We start from the raw sequence: 22,653 nt of genomic DNA on the forward strand, positions 1-22,653 counted from the left end.
GTGGGACCCTTCTTCCCAGTGTCAGCCCCCCGTTGGGTTAAGATCCCCCTCCCAGTCTGGCCTGCAAGGGCCATTGGCTGGGGGTATCTTTCTGCACTGGGCCCTTTGCCCAAGGTCCCCCCTTGGCTGGCCCCAGTTGCTCACCACACCTGGCTCTGTGGCTGCAGCTCTGCTCCCAGCACAGGATCTGCTCTCTCTGTGGGCTGCTTCTGTGACTCTGCTCCCAACTCTGACCTTTTCTGGCCCCTCTGAATCTGGCCCGGCTCTGCTCCCCAGCTCAGCTCAGGCCCCTGCTTTCTCCTTAGCTTGGCCCCACTCCGTCTGACCCAGGCAATTCCAGCTCACAGGGGAGGACCCTCTCCCCCCCCCCGCCTCCTGACTTACGGATTAGCCTGCCCGCCCTGTCAATCAGGCTCAGAGGCTGACACTGACCTGGAGCATTGGCCTCTCCCCAATCTTCTAGTGCTGGGAGCTAGCCAACCGAAACACCCCCACTGACTGTTAGTAAGGGGGCAACAGTCCCCTTACACAAGGGTGATAACGAACGGCACACAGGCAACTCCCTTTAGCAGAAATCTCTTATAAGGCCCTAAAGTAGGTGTCTTGCTCTGTTTCTTTCAAGGCTCTGACGCCAAAGTCACTGCTTAAGCCATAGTTACTAGTTCCAGCCCCAAGCTCCTGCGTTTTTACCTGGAAAACCCTGCTAGCCCCCAGACTCTAGGGGTTGACTAAGGGGCTTGACTGTTAACCCCTCCTTGTTGAAACTGCTCTGCAACGCAGAGCTCAAAGAGACCTAATGAGGGATGTTTTAACCCACACAAGGAGTCAAGAGCATGCAGGACAAATGACCAGTTCTGCCAAAAAGTGGGGTGCAGAGGAACGTGGAGTGGTGATGCCAGCCCCGCACGGGGAGGGAAGAAGGGCTCGCGTGTGGGGCAAGCAGCTCAGGGGAGCCCTGCACAGGTGCGGGGGAGGCTCAGGTGAGAGGCTGGGGTCAGCATGGCGTGGGGGGGGGGGAGCCGGGGGGGGGGGCTCGGGTTAGCTCCGCGGAGGGGGGGGAGAGGGAGGCGAGGCCTAGCCTCACCCAGTGTCCGTTTTCCCTTTGGGAAATGCTAGATGAGTTGTATGCACCTACAACTGGCCTTATTTATTACACCACACAATACTACTTTTATTAAATATTTTTATCCCCCAACAAAACATTGCTGGAAGTTGCATACTCTCCGGGCATTGTGTGTGAAACAGCGACGCTACCAAATCTTGAGAGCGCGAGTGTTGCAAACCCTTTTGCAACAGCTCTTTCTTTCCGGCCGTGCTGTGTGATTTGTGAAAGTGGTCTATGCAGCGCTATGCTCAGCTGTCTTGCAGCATGCTAGATCCTGAGGGCAGTGTGGAGCACAGGGCTTCCTCCTCCTCCTCCAGAGTTTTTCTCATCCTTCTAGCCATGCTCCTTGCTGTAGCATTGCTGCTTTGCTTAGCATTCGCCGCCTCGCAGCAGAAGGAGAACGATTTTTATACATTTAAAGTGGTAAACATCAGGGGCAAGCTAGTCTCTCTGGAGAAATACAGAGGCTCGGTAAGTTTGCAGGGAGATGAGCAGCTGCTCTCATTGCAGACTAACTAACCAGCCCATCTTTGCATGCTTGCATAAGGGAGTGGGAATCCAGAGATTGTACATTAACTTGCATGCATGCACGTTTATAGTCTCTCATTTGTGCATTTTGTGTAACTGATCTGGCGTATTGCTTGCATGTTTACTTTGATATCGTTCCATAGGTTTCTCCATTATTTTAATAAAACGTTTGCTTAACCCCTGTGTGTGAGTCTGTTTCTTGGGCAGGCTGCTCTGTATACGTGGCACACGGGGTTGCTTGCCGTTCATTTACTATACATAGTACTCTGTTATTGTCTATTATTAATCATGAAAACATTTATCCGGGATTGGAAGCATGTGTCATTTTAAAGCAAAAGTCTGTATTGCAAGATATTTCCCCTTTTGAAAGACTTGACTTTTGCTGAATTTTATTTGAAGCAAAAGGGGAAAACGAGGATGGTGTTTAATCAGTATGTCAAGGAATGCACCATAATAATTAATTAATAAACGAAACTGAGAAGATAAGCAAAGCAGATTATATTAATCTACAATTAAATCATAGAAATTAAAGATAATGTGAGGAAAGGGGCATGACAGCAGATCTGTTTAAAAACAATTAATTTAAATGTTACTTACATATTACTCAGGGAGTTCTAAATGAAACTCTCTCCCCAAAAGATGTACACATTTTCTCAAGTTCTTGAAATGTGATTACGATATAGTCATAAGAAAATGTATCATAATTATGTATATTCAAAGGTTAATAAATAGCATATGCATTTAGAAACTGTGAGGCAAATCAGGGTTGGTTCTTCATGCTAGAATGGTGGAGAGAAAAGCAACTATAAACCGGGCTTTACTTGCCAGTATGCTCCGGCTTACTTGTGCTCCAGCTTTGGAGTGGCACAAGGCAGCTGGACTGTACCTGTGAATTTGGCTGTAAAAGTTAAAATTGGCAGGGAGGACCTAAGGTTGAAGTTAAGGGCTTTAACTCATTAAAGATGTCACATGATAGCATTTTCTTTGGGTTTCTTTTTTAGTGTTCATTTATGAAAATATTAATAAAGTAAGAAAACAAGGAAATTTCCAGACAAAAAATTGTTAAACTGAAGTTAAGGTTGAGAGTATATATCAGTAATTTAAGGGTGAAAAAATTTAACAAGAACATTGTCCAAAAATAAGCAAATTAGAAACCCAGAAAATTCAGAGTTAAGTTAAACTTTAAAAAATAATCCAGACATGTTTAGAAATGAAAATGCAGAGTGAAAGTACCCAAACATTTTAACTCTGTCCTGTAGTGATTCCATAAGGAAACTATTATGAACAAACCAAATATACTAATCTACCTTTATGGTCCCAGATTAGAGTTAGAGACTAGTCCAAGGTAGCAAAGCAAGTCAGTGGTTAGAACTCCAGGAACAGAACCAGGGTCTCCTGACTCCCACTCCAGTGCCCCATCTAGTGGAGATGTATTGTCCTAATTTCATAGTGCTTTTTTGTAAATTTTTATGGCCAGAAGGGCCTGTTATGATAATCTAGTCTGTCCTGCATTATACAGGCTGTAGATTTCACCTAGTGATTACTGCATCTAGTGTAACATCTTCTGGTTGAATGAGAGCATTTCTTTGAGAAGGAGTCTTTAAATCAAGAGTTTTCTGTCTAAGTGATAAATAATGTACCACATCCTTTTAACTGTCAGTATAGATTATCAAAGTATGTTTTATTTCCAGTTTGATTTTTTAATAGACTGTTCTTGCAGATAAAATGCCTGGCAGGGGCATGCAATGATCAGTTGCACATGGTTTCATGCAAGGATTGTGCTCACTTGAGGACATTCTTGCATACTCTATTCCATGTCATTGTGCCACTTACTTATATGTGATCCTTGTACTTTTGCCAATAGGAATGAGAGATGAAGTTAAAAATATCTAAGATCAAAAGGGAAGCTCCTTGGTGGATTTAGACTAAATGAGGCCCAGATCCAGTCTGACTAAAGCCCCCAACCCACCCACCAATTCAAACTGCGCTTAAGTGGTACATAGACCTCATGTTGGTCCCCAACATAGAGGAGAATTTTCTCCATTGCATACACAGGTATTTGTTTGTTTCTAAGAGTACCCACAACTTGCTAAATGCTGTACAAACATAATACATTATATATTAAACTACACTTAGACAAACATTAAATATATATATATAACAATGTATAAATATATGTGGTGTCTCTCCCAGATGGAGATCATCTATATGGGATACCGTCAAATTGCTTGTTATTATACAGTAGTTGGCTTTTCTTCAATAGTTTGTTCCCATAATTTCTTCCAATGGGTCTGTCAAGAGTCAATAAATGCTCTGACTGGAGCACATCTTGTCTGCAGGGCACCTGTTGCAGCTCTGGCTTTTAAAGGAGCAAATACCTTCTTCAGCTTCAGTAATTCAGAGCCAGAATCCCCTGGGAAGAAGTTGAAGAGGAAAACTCTCCAAGGTTACTCTTTTATGGAGTTCCTCACAAAGGACAGAGGGTATTTGCCCCACTGCAGAATGAGCTGCAGGGCCCATTTCCACATCTCGTGCCTCTGCGCCACCTCTGGGTTTGCAGCTTTATTGTAGTTATGTGGTTAGCACTTTCTCTAGGGATGACCAACCCCATGATCCCCCATAATGGAGGGCTCCTTACCACAGAAGTACTGGGGACGCATCATCTTTTCTTCTTGGTCTCAGCTGTCCCCACCTTGACCAGCACTCACTCAGCACAGGACCACCCAGTTCCTCAATGTGGTTCTCACATCCATGAGAGGGTGAAAAGGGCAGGAGGAGAGGATGCCATGAAAGTGATGACCCCACCCTTCTCAATCCAATTGAAACTTGACTACTCATATGTGAATATTTAAATGAGATTAAAACAATAAAATCTCCCTTATCTCCCATCCTCCGTGCTGGGGCTGAGCATTAGTGTCACATCCATATGCATCCTCTTTCAGAGGTAGATAATGATTCCATGGTTAGAGTCTGTTGCACCATAAACTGTGAAGTCTTGTTTCCCTTTATTCCTTTAGCTAGCTCATTTTGTGCCTTTGCCTTTCTAATCTTGCCCCTGCATTCCTGTGTTGTTTGCCTATATTCATCCTTTGTGATTTGTCCTAGTTTCCATTTTTATATGACTCCTTTTTAGATCATGCAAGATCTTGTGATTAAGCCAAGCTCATCTTTTGCCACATTTTCTATCTTTCCTACCCAGCGGAATAGCTTGCTTTTGGGCACTTAGTAGTGTCCCTTTGAAATACTGCCAACTCTCCTCAGTTGTTTTTCCCCTCAGTCTTGATTCCCATGGGACCTTACCTATCAGCTCTCTGAGCTTACCAAAATCCACCTTCCTGAAATCCATTATCTCTAATTTGCTGTACTCCCTTCTACCCTTCCTTAAATTGTTAACTCTATTGTGAACTTTCACAGAGCTCTTCTTCAGTTCTAGGATAAAACCGTTGTATTATATGATCTACCTACATTAGATATGAAGTGCAGTGAGCCAATCATAAAGAGCTATCAGAAAATAAGGAAATTTGTATCTTGAGGTAAACAAGGAAAGCTCATTTTATTTTAAAGGTTTTATTGGTCTCATTGTCACTGTACTCACTTTAATCGCTACTGCACATATGTAGGAGTCAGCACTTCTTGGTTCTGGTCCCCTCTCTTCCACTTCTCTGCTGTGTAGTTTTAGCCTCAATAGACACATCTAGGTATAATAGCACTTACCTACCTATTGTACATAAGCCTCACCATAGTACACTTAGCTAACTAATTAATGTTAGTAACATGTTTTGAGAATCGTGAATGAAAGGCATTATACAAATGCAAAGTATTCTACTGCTGGGGGTAACATTAGGTGTTCTGCATGAATCAGATCTCTCTGTAATCTGAGAATTTAGTATTAGGTATAGAAAAAGTAAACATTTAATTACAAAGCACTGGATTTTTTGGATAATGATTCTGCAAACCAGTGTAATTTGATGTTTCTGGATAGGTCATTGTTGGGTATATAACCCAAGACCTGTGATTTATACAAGGCTCTGCTGCCTCAGCTAAAAATTCCACATCTGTTAACTTGAAGCCAATAGTAAATTAATAAACCTCTCTGTGGTCCATCCACTAGAGAGCCATACTGTGTAAATGACTTACACCAGTATGTAATATTTTTTTCCAATTTTGAATTTAAGATTAGACTGCTTGGATTTTCTAAGTAAAAGAAGGAAAGTCTAGTATTGTAAGGGCCAACAAAGGCTAATGCATGTTACAGCTTTATGAAAATATTTTTGGAAAAGTCAAGGATTAATTGTTTGCACTGTACACTAGATGGTGCACTTGACTCACATTCAAAGTTCCAGGACAGGGTAAGAGAAAAGGAAGACTATATTAAGCTCACATGTTTTACTAAATATTAATGGCTTAAATAATTAAAATGTTAGTGCCCAAATGAGACAAAGCAAGTGACTTTTTTATAAAGAATTTTAAACACACTGCAAACAGATCAACTCATTTAATCTTCTGTAATGCAGGATAGAACCACTTAAAGATGACCTGCTAACAATTTTTTAAAAACTAGATTTGTGCCTTTTTTGCTACTTTATGATGTTTTAAAAAAGGCATGAAAGGGTTTCTATTTTTAAATTTTGTTTTGTCTGCTTTATTATTTCCTCAAATCTCAAAATCCTACTTTTGTGGGAGGCCCTCTGGAAGGTCTCAAAATGTGCATTGTGAGCACTCATGTTATTTGAAGGAATTGTGCTAGCAAACACTTCTTTCTCCAAGATGTTAAGTCATTGAAATTAAATAGATGTTGAAAAAAATCATGTTTGTATTGACAAAATTCTTTCAGGCCTTCTTTACAAATACTGTATATTATAATCAAGCAAAAATTACACGCATTTTTTCTTTGCAGGTCATCTTTCACATTTCTTCACATACCCATAGAATTCTATACTTTTTTTGGGGGGGGGGGAAGATATCCCATCTCCTAGAGCTGGAAGGGACCTTAAAGGTCATAGAGTCCAGCCCCCTGCCTTCACTAGCCGGACCAAGTACTGATTTTGCCCCAGATCCCTAAGTGGCCCCCTCAAGGATTGAACTCACAACCCTGGGTTTAGCAGGCCAATGCTTATTCCTTTGTAGCCACCTGGAACAAATTGTTTATCAACCTCGGGCAGATTTTGGGTGGGGCATTGCAAACTGCAAGACGCAGGCAGTTTAGTGTTCAATACAATAGAATATATTGTGTTCAATATAAAGAGTTCTACAGAGGAGACAGGAGACTGCTCCCCGCTTGCGCCCCTGAGGCAGGGAGTCAGAATTTTGTTTATTAACAGAGTGATTAACAGGCGATTAAGATAAGAAAGGGCTGCTAGGATGTTTCCTAAAGTTAAATGATCTCTTCCAAGGTTTGTGAACTACAAAAAGTAATTGTAGATTTTTCTACAATTGTTGTATTCAAAAAGTAGTAACAAAGTTATTAATATCTTTCTTTGAGAAGATAACTGATTTTTAGACAAAAGAAATGTAGTAGATCTAATCAGTCAGTAAGGCATTTGATACAGTTCCATATGAGAAATTATTAGTTAAACTGGGAAAGATGGGGATTAATATGAGAACTGAAAAGTGGGTAAGGAACTGATTAAAGGGGAGACTGCAACAGGTCATACTGAAAGGTGAACTGTCAGGCTGGAGGGAGGTTACTAGTGGAGTTCCTCAGGGATCCGTCTTGGAACCAATCTCATTTAACATTTTTATTACTGACCTTGGCACAAAAAGTGGGCGCTTGCTAATAAAATTTGCAGATGACACAAAGTTGGGAGTATTGTCAATATGGAGGAGGACTAGAATATCATACAAGAAGATCTGGATGACCTTGTAAACTAGAGTAATAGAAATGGGATGAAATTTAATAGTGCAAAGTCATGGCATTTAGGGACTAACAACAAGAATTTTTGCTATAAGCTGGGGACTTCTCAGTTGGAAGTAATGGAGGAGGAGAAAGTCCTGGGTGCATTGGTTGATCACAGGATGACTATGAGCTATCAATGTGATGCGGCTGTGAAAAAGGCTAACTTGATCTTGGGGTGCATCAGGTCAGATATTTCCAGTAGAGACAGGGCAGTGTTAGTACCATTATACAAGGCACTGGTGATACCACATCTGGAATACTGCATGCAGTTCTGGTCTCCCAGGTTTAAGAAAGATGAATTCAAACTGGAACAGGTGGAGAGAAGGGCTACTAGGATGATCTGAGGAATGGAAAACCTACCTTATGAGAGAAGACTGAAAGAGCTTGGCTTGTTTAGTCTAACCAAAAGAAGGCTAAGGGGAGATGATTGCTCTCTATAAATACATCAGAGGGATAAATACCATGGAGGGAGGGGAGTTATTTAAATTAAGCACCAATGTGGACCCCAGAATAAATGGCTATAAACTGGCCATCAACAAATTTGTGTTTGAAATTAGGTGAAAGTTTCAAGCCATCAGAGGAGTGAAGTTCTGGAGCAGCCTCCCAAGAGGAGCAGTGGGGGCAAAAAACCTAACTGGCTTCAAGACTGAGCTTGATAAGTTTGTAGAGGGGATGGTATGACAGGACTACCTACAACAGTGTGTGGCCCATCATTGACTGCCTGAAGCAAAAATCCCCAATGGCTAGGACAGGACAGTAGCTAGGGAGGGCTCTGAGTTACTACAGAGAATTCTTTCCGGTGGGTCTTGCCCACTTGCTCAGGGTCTAACTGATCACCATATTTGCGGTTGGGAAGGAATTTACCCCCAGGTCAGATTGGCACAGACCTTGGGTGGGTTTTTTTTGCCTTCCTCTGCAGGATGTTATAACATGCAGGATTTAACTAGTGTAAATGGTGAATTCTCTGTAACTTGCAGTCTTTAAACCATGATTTGAGGATTTCAGTAACTCAGCAAGAGCTTAGGGGTCTATTATAGGAGTGGGTGGGTGAGGTTCTGTGGCCTGCAAGGTGCAGGAGGTCAGACTAGATGATCATAATGGTCACGTCTGACTTCAGTAAGAGTATCTGAGTAAGAATACGCTTTTAAAACAATTTTAACCCTAACCAGTGTCACTTAAGTGACTTGCCAATGTCAGAACATGTTAGTATTAGAGCTGAATGGGTTTAATATTTAATTTTCTTTCTTGATATAGAAATTAGATACAATGCTCCGGTCAGATAATTTCTAAGTTATCTGCAAACCCTCTCCCCCCCACACACTAGGGTTTTCAGTTGCTTAAGTTCCCCTCCCCCGCCAAAAAAAAACAACCACAATCTGAAACAGCACTCCTGTGGGCAGGCACGGAATTTGCCCACACACACATGGCCCTGTTGGCCTGACTGGAGCCACCCCCATAAATATAGAAGTCATATATGCCTATTGTATTTTGATTCCAGTAGTAGGGATTACCAATGAACACTTACCTGTATTACAGGCTTGTTGTGAGGCTGAAATCATGATCATAAAGTGCTTTTATATCCTTCTATGAAAGGAACCATGGGCTGTGGGTATCGAAGGCCAGGGGCCCAGTGCTTAGGCCAGCTAGCAGGGGGGCAGGGGAGAGGACTTCGGGCTAGCCTCCTCAAGGGGGGCTCACCTGCCACCCATGAAAGGAACTGTATGCAAGTGCAAAGAATCAGGATCATAACAAAATTTGGTCTTTGTTGTAATCAATGTAAACTATTGTTAATAATGGTTGGTAAGAATAAGTTACTCAGGCATAATTAAACTTTCAATTGGTGTTCGATTTTAGGACTGTCAATCAAAAAAATTAATCATGATTGAGGCTACATTTTAGTCACAGGTATTTTTAGTAAAAGAGTCATGGACAGGTCACAGGCAGCAAACAAAAATTCACGGCCTGTGACCTGTCCATGAATTGTATTATATACCCCTAACTAAAACTTGGGCCAGGACCCCCACAGGTGCTCTGTGGGGTGGGGGCAGCTCAGGACTCCCGCTGGTGCTGGGGGGGAGGAAGGGTTGGTGGGGCTGGCTGGCTCCCTACCAGGTTCTGCATGTCCCTGCAGCTCCTAGGGAGAGGGAAGGCCAGGGGAGCTCCCCACTGTCCCCTGCCACTTTTTTTTTTTTTTAAACATAACTGCACTCAAAAACAATGCAAAACTTCAGAGCCTACAAGTCCACTCAGTCCTATTTCTTGTCTTAGTGATTGGCTGAACAAAACAAGTTTGTTTATATTTACAAGAGATAATGCTGCCTGCTTCTTATTTACAATGTTACCTGAAAGTGAACAGGCATTCGCATGGCACTGTTGTAGCCAGCATTGCAAGTTATTTACCTGCCAAATATGCTAAACATTCGTATGCCCCTTCATGCTTTGGTCAGCACTCCAGAGGACATGCTTCCATGCGGATGCTGGGTTCTGCCCAAAGCAGTGCAGACGGACACATTCATTTTCATCAGCTGAGTCAGCTGCCACCAATAGAAGGTTGATTTTCTTTTTTTGATGGTTCCAGGTTCTGTAATTTCCGCATCAGAGTGTTGCTCTTTTAAGACTTTTGACACCAGGTTCCACACCTCCTCCCTCAGAATTTGGAAGGCACTTCAGATTCTTAAACCCTGGGTAGAGTACTGCAACTATCTTTAGAAATCTCATATTGGTACTTTCTTTGCGTTTTGTCAAATCTGCAGTGAAAGTCTCCTTAAATGGAGCAACATATGCTGAGTTGTCACCCGAGACTGCCATAACACAAAACATGGCAGAATGTGGGTAAAACCACAGAGCAGGAGACATACAATTCTCTTCTAAGGAGTTCAGTCACAATTTTAATACTTTTTTTTTTTTTAAACGAGCATCAAAAAGCAAGACGACCATGTTCATTCAGTCTGTATCTATATGTTGATACTTGGAAAGTTAGCTAGATGGCACCAGAACATACTTTGTATGCCAGTGCATAGGGATTCCCTAGATTGTGCCTTGTTGTCACAATAAACCATTAAGGATTATTAAAATCAACGTTTGCTTTATGAGTTTGTTTTTCCTGAGAGAAAACCAAGGGAGGATGTAGAAACCAGTTTTAAACACTGTATTGTGATCAGCTATACTGTGTATGTGCATCATTGCCCTCTATTAGGTGAAATTACAACTGCCCAACTGCAGGGTATAGACCGGGGTCCCCAAACTTTTTATCTTGTGCCCCCCTTACCCCTACCCACCACCACCACAGCCCCCTCAAGCCACATCTGGGAGCAGGGCCTTGGTGAGGGCCAGGGTTGTGGCCGGTGGCAAAGGCCAGAGCAGGAGCCAGAACCAGGAGCACAGCTGGGACAGAGCTGGGGCTCCCTCCCCACCCCCTGTGAGGGTGGGCCTGGGCCCCACCATGTCCCCCAAACATTCCTCTGTTCCCTCCCCCAGAGGGCACACCCCACAGTTTGGGGACCTCTGCTATAGACCTTAACCTTATAACAGCTAAAGGTGTTCTCACTCAAGTGAATGGGGCCTATGCTTTTGGAGCAGGAGAACTTGGGTGAAGTTCTGCTGTGACGTTCTGAATGGCCACAATGTCCAGTACCCACGAATTCTTGGTGGTTAAGAATTTGTTACACTATAGTTATTGTACAATCTGCAATCATATTTTATTTTTCCCTTCAACTACACCAAATTTTGATGTGCTTTATTGATTGGCCAATGATATTTCATGGTGAATTTTATAGCAGGGGGAGGGAAGGCTCTGAGTGAATTTTTAGTGCTCAGGAAAGGTGCTGGGGTGACAGCCCTGAACCCCTCTGCTCATCCACACAACAGAAAGGTATAGCATGGGAGTGGTAGCTATGCAGGAGGTGAGATGGTATTTCTTTCAGAAAGGCACCATGGAGAATGATGTGCCAGTGATGGAAGCCATGTAGACACCTGTCCGCTAGGATTTGGCCTGAGATTGCCAATTCATTTCATATAGGCTACCAAATAGCAATACATAGCTACTATTGATTTGGTCTGGAATTGAACTGACAACCCTCAGATAACTAGATGTGTATTATTTCATTACTTATACCCTGAGCCATCCAGTTCCAACTCCCAGCCCTCTCTAGAAAGGATGAAACTATCTTTCTTCATAAAAGAAGTAAGAAACAATCCCCCACCCCACCCCAATAAGCAATACCAGCACATTTGCTCCCTGGCTAAAGCTACAGCTACCAGATGTTTCTGAAAAGCCATTCTTCATGGTTTGAAAATAAAGGTTTAAAATAGAAACATGAACTGAATGGAAATGGTCAAAAAATAGGGGATAAAGTTGAGAAAATTGTGTCTTTTTAATAGAAAACCTTCAAAAACACAAACACCCAAAACCTTTTGACCAGTTCTAACAGATGCTGGAAGGAGGCCTTTCACAAATAAAATCCTGTGGAACCAATTATCCTTTCAGTTGTGCACTGACTGCCCCCATTGTGTATAGGAGAAGTCTAGTTTCTTCTGGTCTTTCCTCATTACACTCCACTTGTTTCCTTTTCTGACTAGAGAGCTCCTAGTCTTCCCTGACTCTAGGCATGATCCTTATCAAGTCTATAGTGTCATGCTAGACCTGCTAAGTAACAAACTTCCCTGCTGCCTGCCATCTCTCAGGGACAATTAAGGGATAACGTCGATAGGTTCTGAAGGATGCCTTGTTTGGCCTTTCTTATCCTCAGTGATGACGACCACTAAGATTTTAATAGGAGGAGGATTGTTGGGATGGGGGGGGGGGCGGGGACTGCCCTTAAAGCAATCTAGCAGTTTCTTCAGTCTATGGGGGATGATTGATTAAACAAGCCATTATTTGTATGGCCTAGTAGTCCAAGCCATGGATCAGGACCTCATTGTGCTAGGTTCTGTACAAACTGAACAAAAAGACAGTCCCTGTCCTAAAGAGCTTATGCAGCGATAGGCCTGAATCCAAACAGCTCTAAACTGTAGGAAAGGTCAGGACTGGATCCCAACTTTGTAACTCAGGTCCATCTTAAGTGATAAACACCTCGGAAGAGAACCAAAGCCTCTCTACATGCCATATTCAGGGTGCATGAGACTGTGTCCTCTTGTGTGCTGTGCCAACATATCACTAAGCAGTAGGGCTCAGAATAGTAGTCATTGCTGATACAAATCATAGCATTCCTACACCATTCTACTGTGTGTCATGCCTTTTAGAACTCTAGCTCTAATGAAAACTATTAGTATTAAACTTAAATTATAATCACTAATGTTACCCTCTCACATAACTGCATAACCTTACCATCCTCACTTCCATCCTACCCCTTTACACCTTGCTCTTTATTTAGATTATAGGCTTTTCTAGGCATGGAATCTTTGTTCTGTGAAGTACCATCAAAATATATAGTGTATGAGTTTATATACTAAAATAAACACATTGTATGCATGTACATATGTAATAATAGAACTCAAAGCTTGTCTAATGAATATTCTATTGGTAAGAGCACAAAACCCGGAGTCAGGATTCTTGGGTTCTATTTCCAACTCTGCTACTCACTTGCTATATGAGCTTGGTCAGGTCAATTAACGGTGTCTGGTCTATACTACAATATATCCCTATATCAGTATAACTAGGTCACTCGGGAGTGTGACAAACCCACACCCTGAGGCTACGTCCTCACTACAGGGTGTGTGTCGATTTAAGATGCTCAAATTCAGCTATGCAAATAGCGTAGCTGAATTAGATGTATCCGAGCCGACTTACCCCGCTGTGAGGATGGCGGCAAATCGACCTCCGCGGCCCCCGTCGACAGCGCTTACTCCTACCTGCGCTGATGGAGTACAAGCGTCGATTCGGGGATCGATTGTCGCGTCTCATAATTCGATCAGAGAGAGAGATTTCTACCCGCCGATTCAGGCGGGTAGTGAAGATGTAGCCTAAGTGATGTAGTTATACTGACTTAACACCCACATGTGGACAGCGCTAGGTCAGTGGGGGAAGCTTCTCCCGCCAACATAACTACCACCTTACAGGGAGGTGGATTAACTACACTGATAGGAGAGCTCTCACTGTTTGTGATCTCACAGTGGTCATGTGAAACTCTGTACATTAATTTGTGCAACACTTTGAGCTCTTTGGTTCAAAGATACAGGATATAAATCAGGGCAGATTAATTATATGTCCTCATTGAGTTCAGTGGGGCTGCACAGGTGTAAGCCTAGTAAGATTTGGCCTGGTATCCTAACTCTTTTCTACAATATACTTGAATTAAATCTTCTAATATTTTAACTGGTGAATTTAATTGGTTAACACTTATAAAGTGCTATTTAAAGTGAAAGTTTGTAGCATTATGCAGATAACAAGCAGCACTGCATAAGTGCAGAGTGTTGTTACTAATAGAACATCTGAAAGGTCTATAGCAATTGGCTTTAATTGCCTCCAAAGAAAACAAGAGGAGGGTTATTTTAGTCAGCGTGAGTTGTAGTTCTCCCTTGCAGCAGCTGAAAGAATATAAAATGTTTAGGAGATTTTAGAGTAAGGATTAAATATTAAAAAAAAAATCTTCAAAGCACACTTGGAGTCTGCATTAATAAGAACTTCCACTATGATTTGGAATTTTAGGGCTGTTTTGTGAACTCAAATAATTTAACAAAAGGTACTTGAAGTCTGAGTTCAAATACAGATCAGGAAAGAAACACATGGACAAATTCTGCTCTCAGCAGCCCCATGGAAATCAGTGGGATTAAGAATAGAATTTAGCTCCATGGGCAGATGTGGCCATAGTTGGTGGAAACGTGTGACTCAGCTGATTTCAGCAGAGTTAGATCTGTTTACACCAACTTACAACAAGACTGACTGGCTCTTTGGCTCCACAAGTCCTAACTTTGAACCCCAATCCCAAACCAGGGCAGTCAATGGTGAAACTCCTGTTCATGTCAATTGGAGCAGGATCAAACTTTCTTATTCAAACATGTAAAAAGAGTGTAAGAGCTTCATTTCACTGGGCCAGGACTTCCCCCTCCCCCCCCCCTTCTCCCCCTCTCCCTCCATGGCCTCATTTCTCCCCTCCTCACTCCTGCAGGTGCAACATTGGTATGTGGCTCTACTGAGGTTTGGGGACAGGCAGCATGATCTTGCTATGCCTCCAGACTCTGTGGAGGGTACTTCCTGATGTTAGCAATCTGTCTATAAAGCACTGTGTAAGATACATCAGGCCTGGGAAAGGTCTCCCCCATGGATCATTTGCAGAATCTGCTTAACAAGGATTACAACTTGAAGCTGTGCTATTGTTCAAGTGAAGCCCTGCTATGCTGCACACCCGCCCAACAGCAGAGGCTCCAAAGGCAATGGCACATGGGAGAAGTGATGTGGCCCATGGAATGTACATTTATAACAATTTCATTGTGTGTAATCAAATAGTCTAGAAGCTCAAAGATGATGGAAGATGAAGTTAGAAAAATTCCAACTGGAAAAAAGATGCACATTTTTAAGGTTGACTATTGGGATAGCTTCCCAAGGGAAGTGGTAAATTCACCACCACTTGGAGTCTTTAATTGAGACTGGATGGCTTTCTGAAAGATAGTTCAACCACAAGTTAGTGGGCTTGATGCAGTAATCACTGAGTGAAGTTTATGTCTCATGTTATGTTGTTCAAGCGACGTCACCACAATGGCCCCTTTACCCTTAAGATTATCAATCTATATTGACAGTGGTAAGTGCATCAGTTGATTCAGGGTCAATGCTGAGAGGGAAGTTGTTGCACATTTAAAAACATTTGAAAGACCTACAATAATTAATATGCACCAAACCTCATCTGAACAGTCATTTCTTTACATGTGCTGGATTGTTTATACTATAGTGAATGTTTAGAAAATGCCAAGGAGACAGGACAGAGGAGATGCTGGTTTTTCTGAAAACAGAATGAAAACACCCAAGGAATTTAGGATGAATTATATCAGCATGGATGCTACTTCTAACTTCAATAAAGTGAATATTTAAAAACTAAGTCTCCCTAAATAATCAAAAGAATTTGAAACATTGTCAAACAGTAGCAAGATGCTCAATCCCAGTCCATTGAAGATTCTCAACATGGATATTTTTATTCTGCTGAGAATGATCTGCAGTCAAGCGTCCTTGGTGGAAGCTTATGTCAAACAGATATGCAGTGTGTTTTTAATCTCTTGTGTTTAGGTATCTCTTGTCGTCAATGTTGCAAGTGAGTGCGGATTTACAGATAGCCACTACAAAGCTCTACAACAGTTACAGAGAGACCTTGGCTCACATCATTTTAATGTGCTAGCATTCCCATGTAATCAATTTGGGCAGCAAGAGCCAGACAGTAACAAAGAAATTGAGAGCTTTGCCCGAAAGACTTATGGTGCCTCCTTTCCTATGTTCAGCAAAATTGCAGTCACAGGTGCTGGTGCTAATGCTGCCTTCAAATATTTAATTGGTAAGTAATATCTAGAGCAGCTATATCTAAGGAGGTAAGTTGCTGGCATTGAATTAATCTGATCTGGCAAGACTTTTATAAGGATTATTTATAGTGTTCATGATAGCAAATGTGCCTGATACATGTTTATTAAAATAACCCTATGTGAAAGAATATCTAATGCCTATCCAAATACAGATTCAGAATGTCTAGAAATTCAAATTCGGTGTACGTGGGAGTGTAAAACATTCCCTCTGTACCTGATCACAGGGTCATGAACATGGGCAGCTGTGCCTGGTTTTCTCCACTTAGCAACCATTTCTCCAGAGAATCCATGTCATGAAACATCTGGGGCTGCCACAGGTCAGATTTTATGACATGCATTAGCAGATCTGTAGGGTGAGAGGAGGCAAAATGTCCTCAGTATCCATCTGAACCCCTCACTTTCACAAGCTTTGCATTCACTCACAAAACAGTGCAACCAGGTGCTGATAGTGATTTCCTGGAAGAAATTTCTTCCATGTTCCTCACAAGGAAAATGGAACAACCAAACTGTAGAACCCATCCAGCTATTTGTACAAGAGCCAATGCATGCTAGGATAGGAGTCCTTGGGAGTTTTTGTTGGTTCCTGGCAGACAGCTAAGAAGCTTTCAATAAAGCAGGGTTTCAGAGTAGCAGCCGTGTTAGTCTGTATCCGCAAAAAGAAGAACAGGAGGACTTGTGGCACCTTAGAGACTAACAAATTTATTAGAGCATAAGCTTTCGTGGACTACAGCCCACTTCTTCGGATGCATATAGAATGGAACATATATTGAGGAGATATATATACACACATACAGAGAGCATAAACAGGTGGGAGTTGTCTCAGAGGTGGTAAGACAACTCCCACCTGTTTATGCTCTCTGTATGTGTGTGTATATATATCTCCTCAATATATGTTCCATTCTATATGCATCCGAAGAAGTGGGCTGTAGTCCACGAAAGCTTATGCTCTAATAAATTTGTTAGTCTCTAAGGTGCCACAAGTCCTCCTGTTCTTCTTTTTTCAATAAAGCAGGTTCTTCTTATCCAAGCACTATATTTTTCTGCATTGGTTGAATGCGCCAAACACCATTCAAATACTGAACTGAAATCAGACTCTTCAGCCAACATTCAGGGAATTTTTTAGGAAGTGAGACAAATCTAATCAAACCCACCACCACATGACCGCACATTGAGTCTCACCTCCTCTACCCAGGAACAGTGTTCCTCCCACACTCTCCCATGGATTTACAGCAGAGTTCTTTGTACTACTTTTGGCTGCCACATGCAGTGTTCCAGAGCTGATATTCCTGCAGATCATAGAATATCAAGGTTGGAAGGGACCTCAGGAGGTCATCTAGTCCAACCCCTCAAAGCAGGACCAATCCCCAGACAGATTTTTATCCCAGATCCTAAGTAGCCCCCTCAAATCCCATCCTTCCCCAATGCTCCACATGCAGCATGAGGCTGTTAGAGGTGGTACAGTCACCACTGTAATGTGAAAGGACAGTCACCAGCATAAGCCTGGCAGTGTACTGTGACAGGAAACACTCACCTCTCATTAGTGCCTCCTGTTGGTTGTGTATGAACCTGCACTTTCTCTCTGCTCCCTTTTCAGCTGTTCATCTCACCAGGTGGGTCTTTACTGGTCCAGCTCTCTGGCCAAATCACACAGTCAATGTGCATGAACAAATCCCTTCCAGGGTAAGAGGTCCAAACAGGGCCTGTCCCTGTGCCCTTGTTAAAATCTTTAGCCATGTCTCTATGCTCAGTCCTCAGCCCCTTCTGGGCTGGCTTTAAGACCGTGCCTGTCCTGGTCTAGAGCAGTGCCTCCAGGGCTTTTTCCCTGGAGACTCTTTGCCATAAGAGTTCTTATTGCCCCAGCTGGGTCACTCCTTCAAGTTCAGCTCCCTTCCAGGGGACAGGGAATAACAAAGTTCAACAAATGGTTGGCCCTCTTCAGGGTCTTCAGCCCCATCCTTGAGTCCTTTAAGTTCCATCCCTGGGCTTGGGCTACTAAACAAAACAAGCCCCCTTCTCAGGGTATTGGCCACTTTGCCAGTGGCAGAATCCAGGCCTGTCCACTGTCTAGGTCCCAACCCAGGGACCCTACAAATAGCAGCTACACACTGCTTCCTTTAATAGTTGCTGCTGCTATTCTCTAGGCTGCTTCACACATAGCCCCTTCCTCTTCACCTTTACCTCAGGGCTGAAGTTTTCTACACTTCTCCTGCCTCACTAAATGCCATGTCCACCAGAACCCATCTTCTGTCTCTCTCTTGAGCTCTAGTAAGGCACACCCTCCCTTATTCCTCTGGTCCCAGTTAGGGACAGCACTGCACGCAGCCCCTGCAGCTCCTTTTATCTGAGCTTGCTGTGTTCTGATTGGCTGCTTCCCTGCAGCCTTTCTAGGCAGACCTGGAGGTCTCACCTTCGCTGCTCCTTTTCTAGGGCAGGGTGTGGAAGGACCATGAGGCCTCCAGCAGGGGGCTCAGAGGGCCTGGTACACCCTGTCACATGCACCTTGGCAATTTGTCTGATTCCACATGGGGGTTTGGCCCAGAAGTGGCAAGAGATGTAACCTTGTCCCAGATGAAGCATGTATAGCTCTGGACCTGCACGTTCTGTGCTCCTATCTTATGACCTCACATTTATGGGCAGAAACTCCTGCCCTTATTCTAAAATGCATTCCTGAACTTTTCCATTTAATATAATAAAATCATAGAGGTTATTCAGAGAATAACCCAACCTCTAACTAATGAGGGTTAGGAAGAAACTTCTCCTAGGGGGTAGGTTATTCCATTATTTCCTACTGCGGAGTTTCTTGAAACATTCCTCTGAAGCATCTGATAATGGCTACTATCAGAGATAGCCTACTGGACTAGATAAGCCATTAGTCTGCTCTAATATGGCTGTTCCTAAGTCCATCTCCCTGCCAGTGCATGATTGTTCCAAATAGTATATTTTCTGGTACTTTCTCCTGTCTATATGCCTTAAGTGATTGAGCTTCTACTAGTTCCCGTGGTAGAGTATTCGACAGTCTAATATATCTTCCTGTCAGGAAATCCCTCCTGATATTCAACCTAATGTTTTCCCCTTGATTTTATGTACTTTCTTTCCTTAAGATGCTAATCAACACATCATCATACTCAAATATGAGGAACTGGTTCATGTGGTTTTCTCTTCTGTTTGTATTTTCTTTTCCTTCACAGAATCCACAGGAGAAGAACCAACCTGGAACTTCTGGAAGTACCTGGTAGCCCCTAATGGGAAAGTAGTAAAGGCTTGGGACTCAACTGTCACTATTGAAGAAATAAAACCTTACATCACTGAACTTTTGAGGAAAATCATCCTGAACCAGAAGGATGAACTGTGACTTTCAAAAGTCCCATCATGTCTATTATACCTTGATTGATAATTAGGACTGCAGTTTGACTGTTCACATTCCAAAAGAGGAAATAGAGGGACAGGAAATCATTATGACTAATTGAAGTTTTTCCCATCATTCTAAGAATACAGGAAACAATAACTGAATGTGGTAAAAGGTGATTTAACTTAGGCTTGTGCTATCGTTCTAAAGTGATTGAATTGAATTTGTGCCTTCTTGGAAAGAAAATCATTTGTTTATCTTACTATCTCAAATCATCAATTGTTGATGATATTATGAAGAGCCAGTTAGGATTTTTTTGGCAGCCAGGCTCAGTTCAGCTAGAATTTCCTTAGAGAGACCTTACTAGCAACTGCAATTCATTTGTCAAGATTTTGACCATGAATTTCATTTAAAAATGCAACCCAAAGTAGAAGAGTGCACTTGGCGTAGTGTGGACACAGTTATAAGGGGCTGGCAAAAATAGGTTTCCTCAAAGCAGACACACTTATAATGATATGTGTCTGCTTAGTTATAAAGGACAGACACTTCACTTTCTCTCTATTTGTGTTATGGGTAACTGGGAGAGAAGGGCATGGGGAGGTCTCATCTATAGAACTGAAATAAAAGACAAAATTTCCTACAAAAAGATTCTCCATAAGTTGTGTGAACTGTCTTTAAATTCTTTGTTTAAAAAAAGGTTGCTGAGTGACATTAGTACAGTCTGTGTAATTAATTTGAACATCTATAGGGCCAGATTCTCCTCTGGGTAAATCAATGTAGCACCATTAAAATCAATGAGTTAAGCTGATTTATCCCAGCTGAGAATCTACCCCTATTGTTAGGTTTCTTTTTTCAAAAAGTTTTTGTATTGTGCTTCATATTTTGACGTTTTGGGAGAAAGAACAATACTCATTTTGAGTCAGAGTTGAGGTGGTTGTGGTTGAGTGAAGATGGTTTTGAAATCTGCTTGCACCATATGAATAATGGGTTTATTGTGTGGGCAATATAAGATTAATTATGTCTTTGATTATTCACTTTTAAGTGCTTCGTTTTGATAAATGATGTGATAGCCAAGTCCTCTATCACCCAGCAACTTTAATTATTTTTTAAATGTAGCCAAATGAAAGACAGCATTTTTAAACTTTTAAATAAATGGGATTGGACAGATTATTAAATTAAAGGAATGAGTGGTGCTGTCCAAGTTTAATGGCTTCTGCAGAGCCCTGCCTCATTCAAAGCACACCTGACAAAGACACACACATTTACCATATAGCTAAGTTAGCCAAACATGCCTAGCACAGGCTACCTCCTTCATTCCAAATAGTAGTGAAAACTGCTCAGAGAGTTAGATACTTGTCAGACAAAGGACTAGAATCCACATACTTATGGCACTAATGCTTACTTCACTAGGGCACAGTGGTTCCAAGCCAAGTTACTGAACCTTTCAAAACCGTAGTTACCCGTTCTAAAAATACATGGCTAATAATAATAGTTTGGCCCTGCCTGAGTGCTGGTGTAATTTAGAGCAGCCTTGGGGGTTACTCTAATGTTTGATCTGCTTCCCCAGGTCCCCTATGGAACCTGGGAAGCAGAGAATAGCCATATAAATATAGAAACATGTTCTCAATGTACCCGGTTGCATACACAAAATAAATAAATAAATAAATGTACCTGGTACTCTTGGCAAGTGGTTGTGGTAGTGATGTGTGTGGTGGTGGGGGTGGGGAGGATTAGAGATAATCTGTGCCAGCTGGTGAGGCTCTTTATGTAGGGTATATTCTCAGGGGACTGTTTCTGCCAAAGCAGCATAAAGGGTCCTTAGTATAACAGAGAATTATATACCAGTACACTACAAGGGGGCTGTAGCATAATAAAAAAAAAATGAGATTCCTCAATCACTCAGTTCCTCAGTCAGGAAAATATCACAGTGGGGTCACATTCACCCTAGACCAAAGGGTGGATCATGCAGGAAGGAGAATCATTAAACCAGATCCTGACCTTTCCCTTAACTCTGGAAAGTAGCCTTGGCCAGTTCAGAGCTCTATGGTGAAAATATTCTTAGTCACTGTGATATTTTTTTTCTCAGTTTCACTGACAGAATCGTGTCCAGTGATCAAGTAATGTAAATTTCTTACACATTTAACTATTTTTGCTTTTGAAAACTGCCTCTTGTCTAAACCAATGTTAAAATCTATGTTCAGTTTATAATTCAAATCTTGTGGTCTAATGTGATTGCATTGGGCAGATCTAAGGATACAGAGAAACATTAGAAAATGCAAAAACAACAAGGAGTCTGGTGGCACCTTAAAGACTAACAGATTTATTTGGGCATAAGCTTTTGTGGGTAAAAACCTCACTTCTTCGGTGAGGTTTTTACCCACAAAAGCTTATGCCCAAATAAATCTGTTAGTCTTTAAGGTGCCACCAGACTCCTTGTTGTTTTTGTAGATACAGACTAACACGGCTACCCCCTGATATTAGAAAATGCAAAATTTTCAAACTGGACACAGTTTAAAATGTTTTAATCTCAAAGATACTTACTCAGTTTAATCAAAATGTTCAGAAAACATTCCAGTTGCCAGTGAGACTTAATCCTAATTATTTGAAAGCATGAAGATTTCTGTCTTTCTTGGGGACTAGGGAAGTGGGCAATAGAGAGAGAAAGTGATTGTTACAAGGAAGATTAAATCAGCCTTAACATTGGACTGTGACTGGAACCTTAAAAATGGCGATATTCTCCCCTCACTAATATAAAATTTCATAGACCTATTAAGCTGAGATAAAAGCTCTGTTACTTTAGCTCCAAAAGCACGAGGCTACTACCACTTAAGCTAAAACAAAGATCTCTGTTAGCTGTCACCTATAGAAACACACGTAGGATATCTTTTTTAGCGTAGCCAACCAGTGGAGGGTAATATGCTCTCGCACACATGGGGTCTACACTACACAGTTAACTGAGGCTGTTACTGAGGTTTTAGCCTTACCGCTCCCTGCCATCCATACAGAAAAACTTCTGACCTGGGTTTGGAGGTGCTTTAAGCCTGGGTTAGCTTACTCAGGTGTCAGGGGTTAGAGCCGAGGCTCCACTTTAAAAATCATAGAATCATAGACTATCAGGCTTGGAAGAGACCTCAGGAGGTCATCTAGTCCAGCCCCCTGCTCAAAGCAGGACTAATCCCCTTATGGTGGGTTGGAGCCTGCCTATTTTGCAATGAGGACATAGGCAAAATCATTTAAATGCTGATAGTCCTCCAATGCCTTCCCATAGTTTCCCCC

The 22,653-nt window shown here is 42.1% G+C and overlaps 1 protein-coding gene across 1 annotated transcript; it reads left to right on the plus strand.

Annotated features, from left to right (window-relative positions):
* Window positions 1–1,285: 1,285 nt before the first annotated feature.
* On the plus strand, window positions 1,286–21,064 carry GPX7 (glutathione peroxidase 7). Its single transcript, XM_005284814.4, has 3 exons — window positions 1,286–1,576; window positions 15,745–16,006; window positions 19,220–21,064. Exons 1-3 carry the CDS (start codon window positions 1,340–1,342, stop codon window positions 19,381–19,383), a joined length of 663 nt encoding a protein of 220 aa, XP_005284871.3. The 5' UTR covers window positions 1,286–1,339; the 3' UTR covers window positions 19,384–21,064.
* Window positions 21,065–22,653: the final 1,589 nt, after the last annotated feature.

This window comes from Chrysemys picta, chromosome 8 (assembly GCF_011386835.1).
Source record: "Chrysemys picta bellii isolate R12L10 chromosome 8, ASM1138683v2, whole genome shotgun sequence".
In the NCBI taxonomy this organism is placed as follows: domain Eukaryota; kingdom Metazoa; phylum Chordata; order Testudines; family Emydidae; genus Chrysemys; species Chrysemys picta.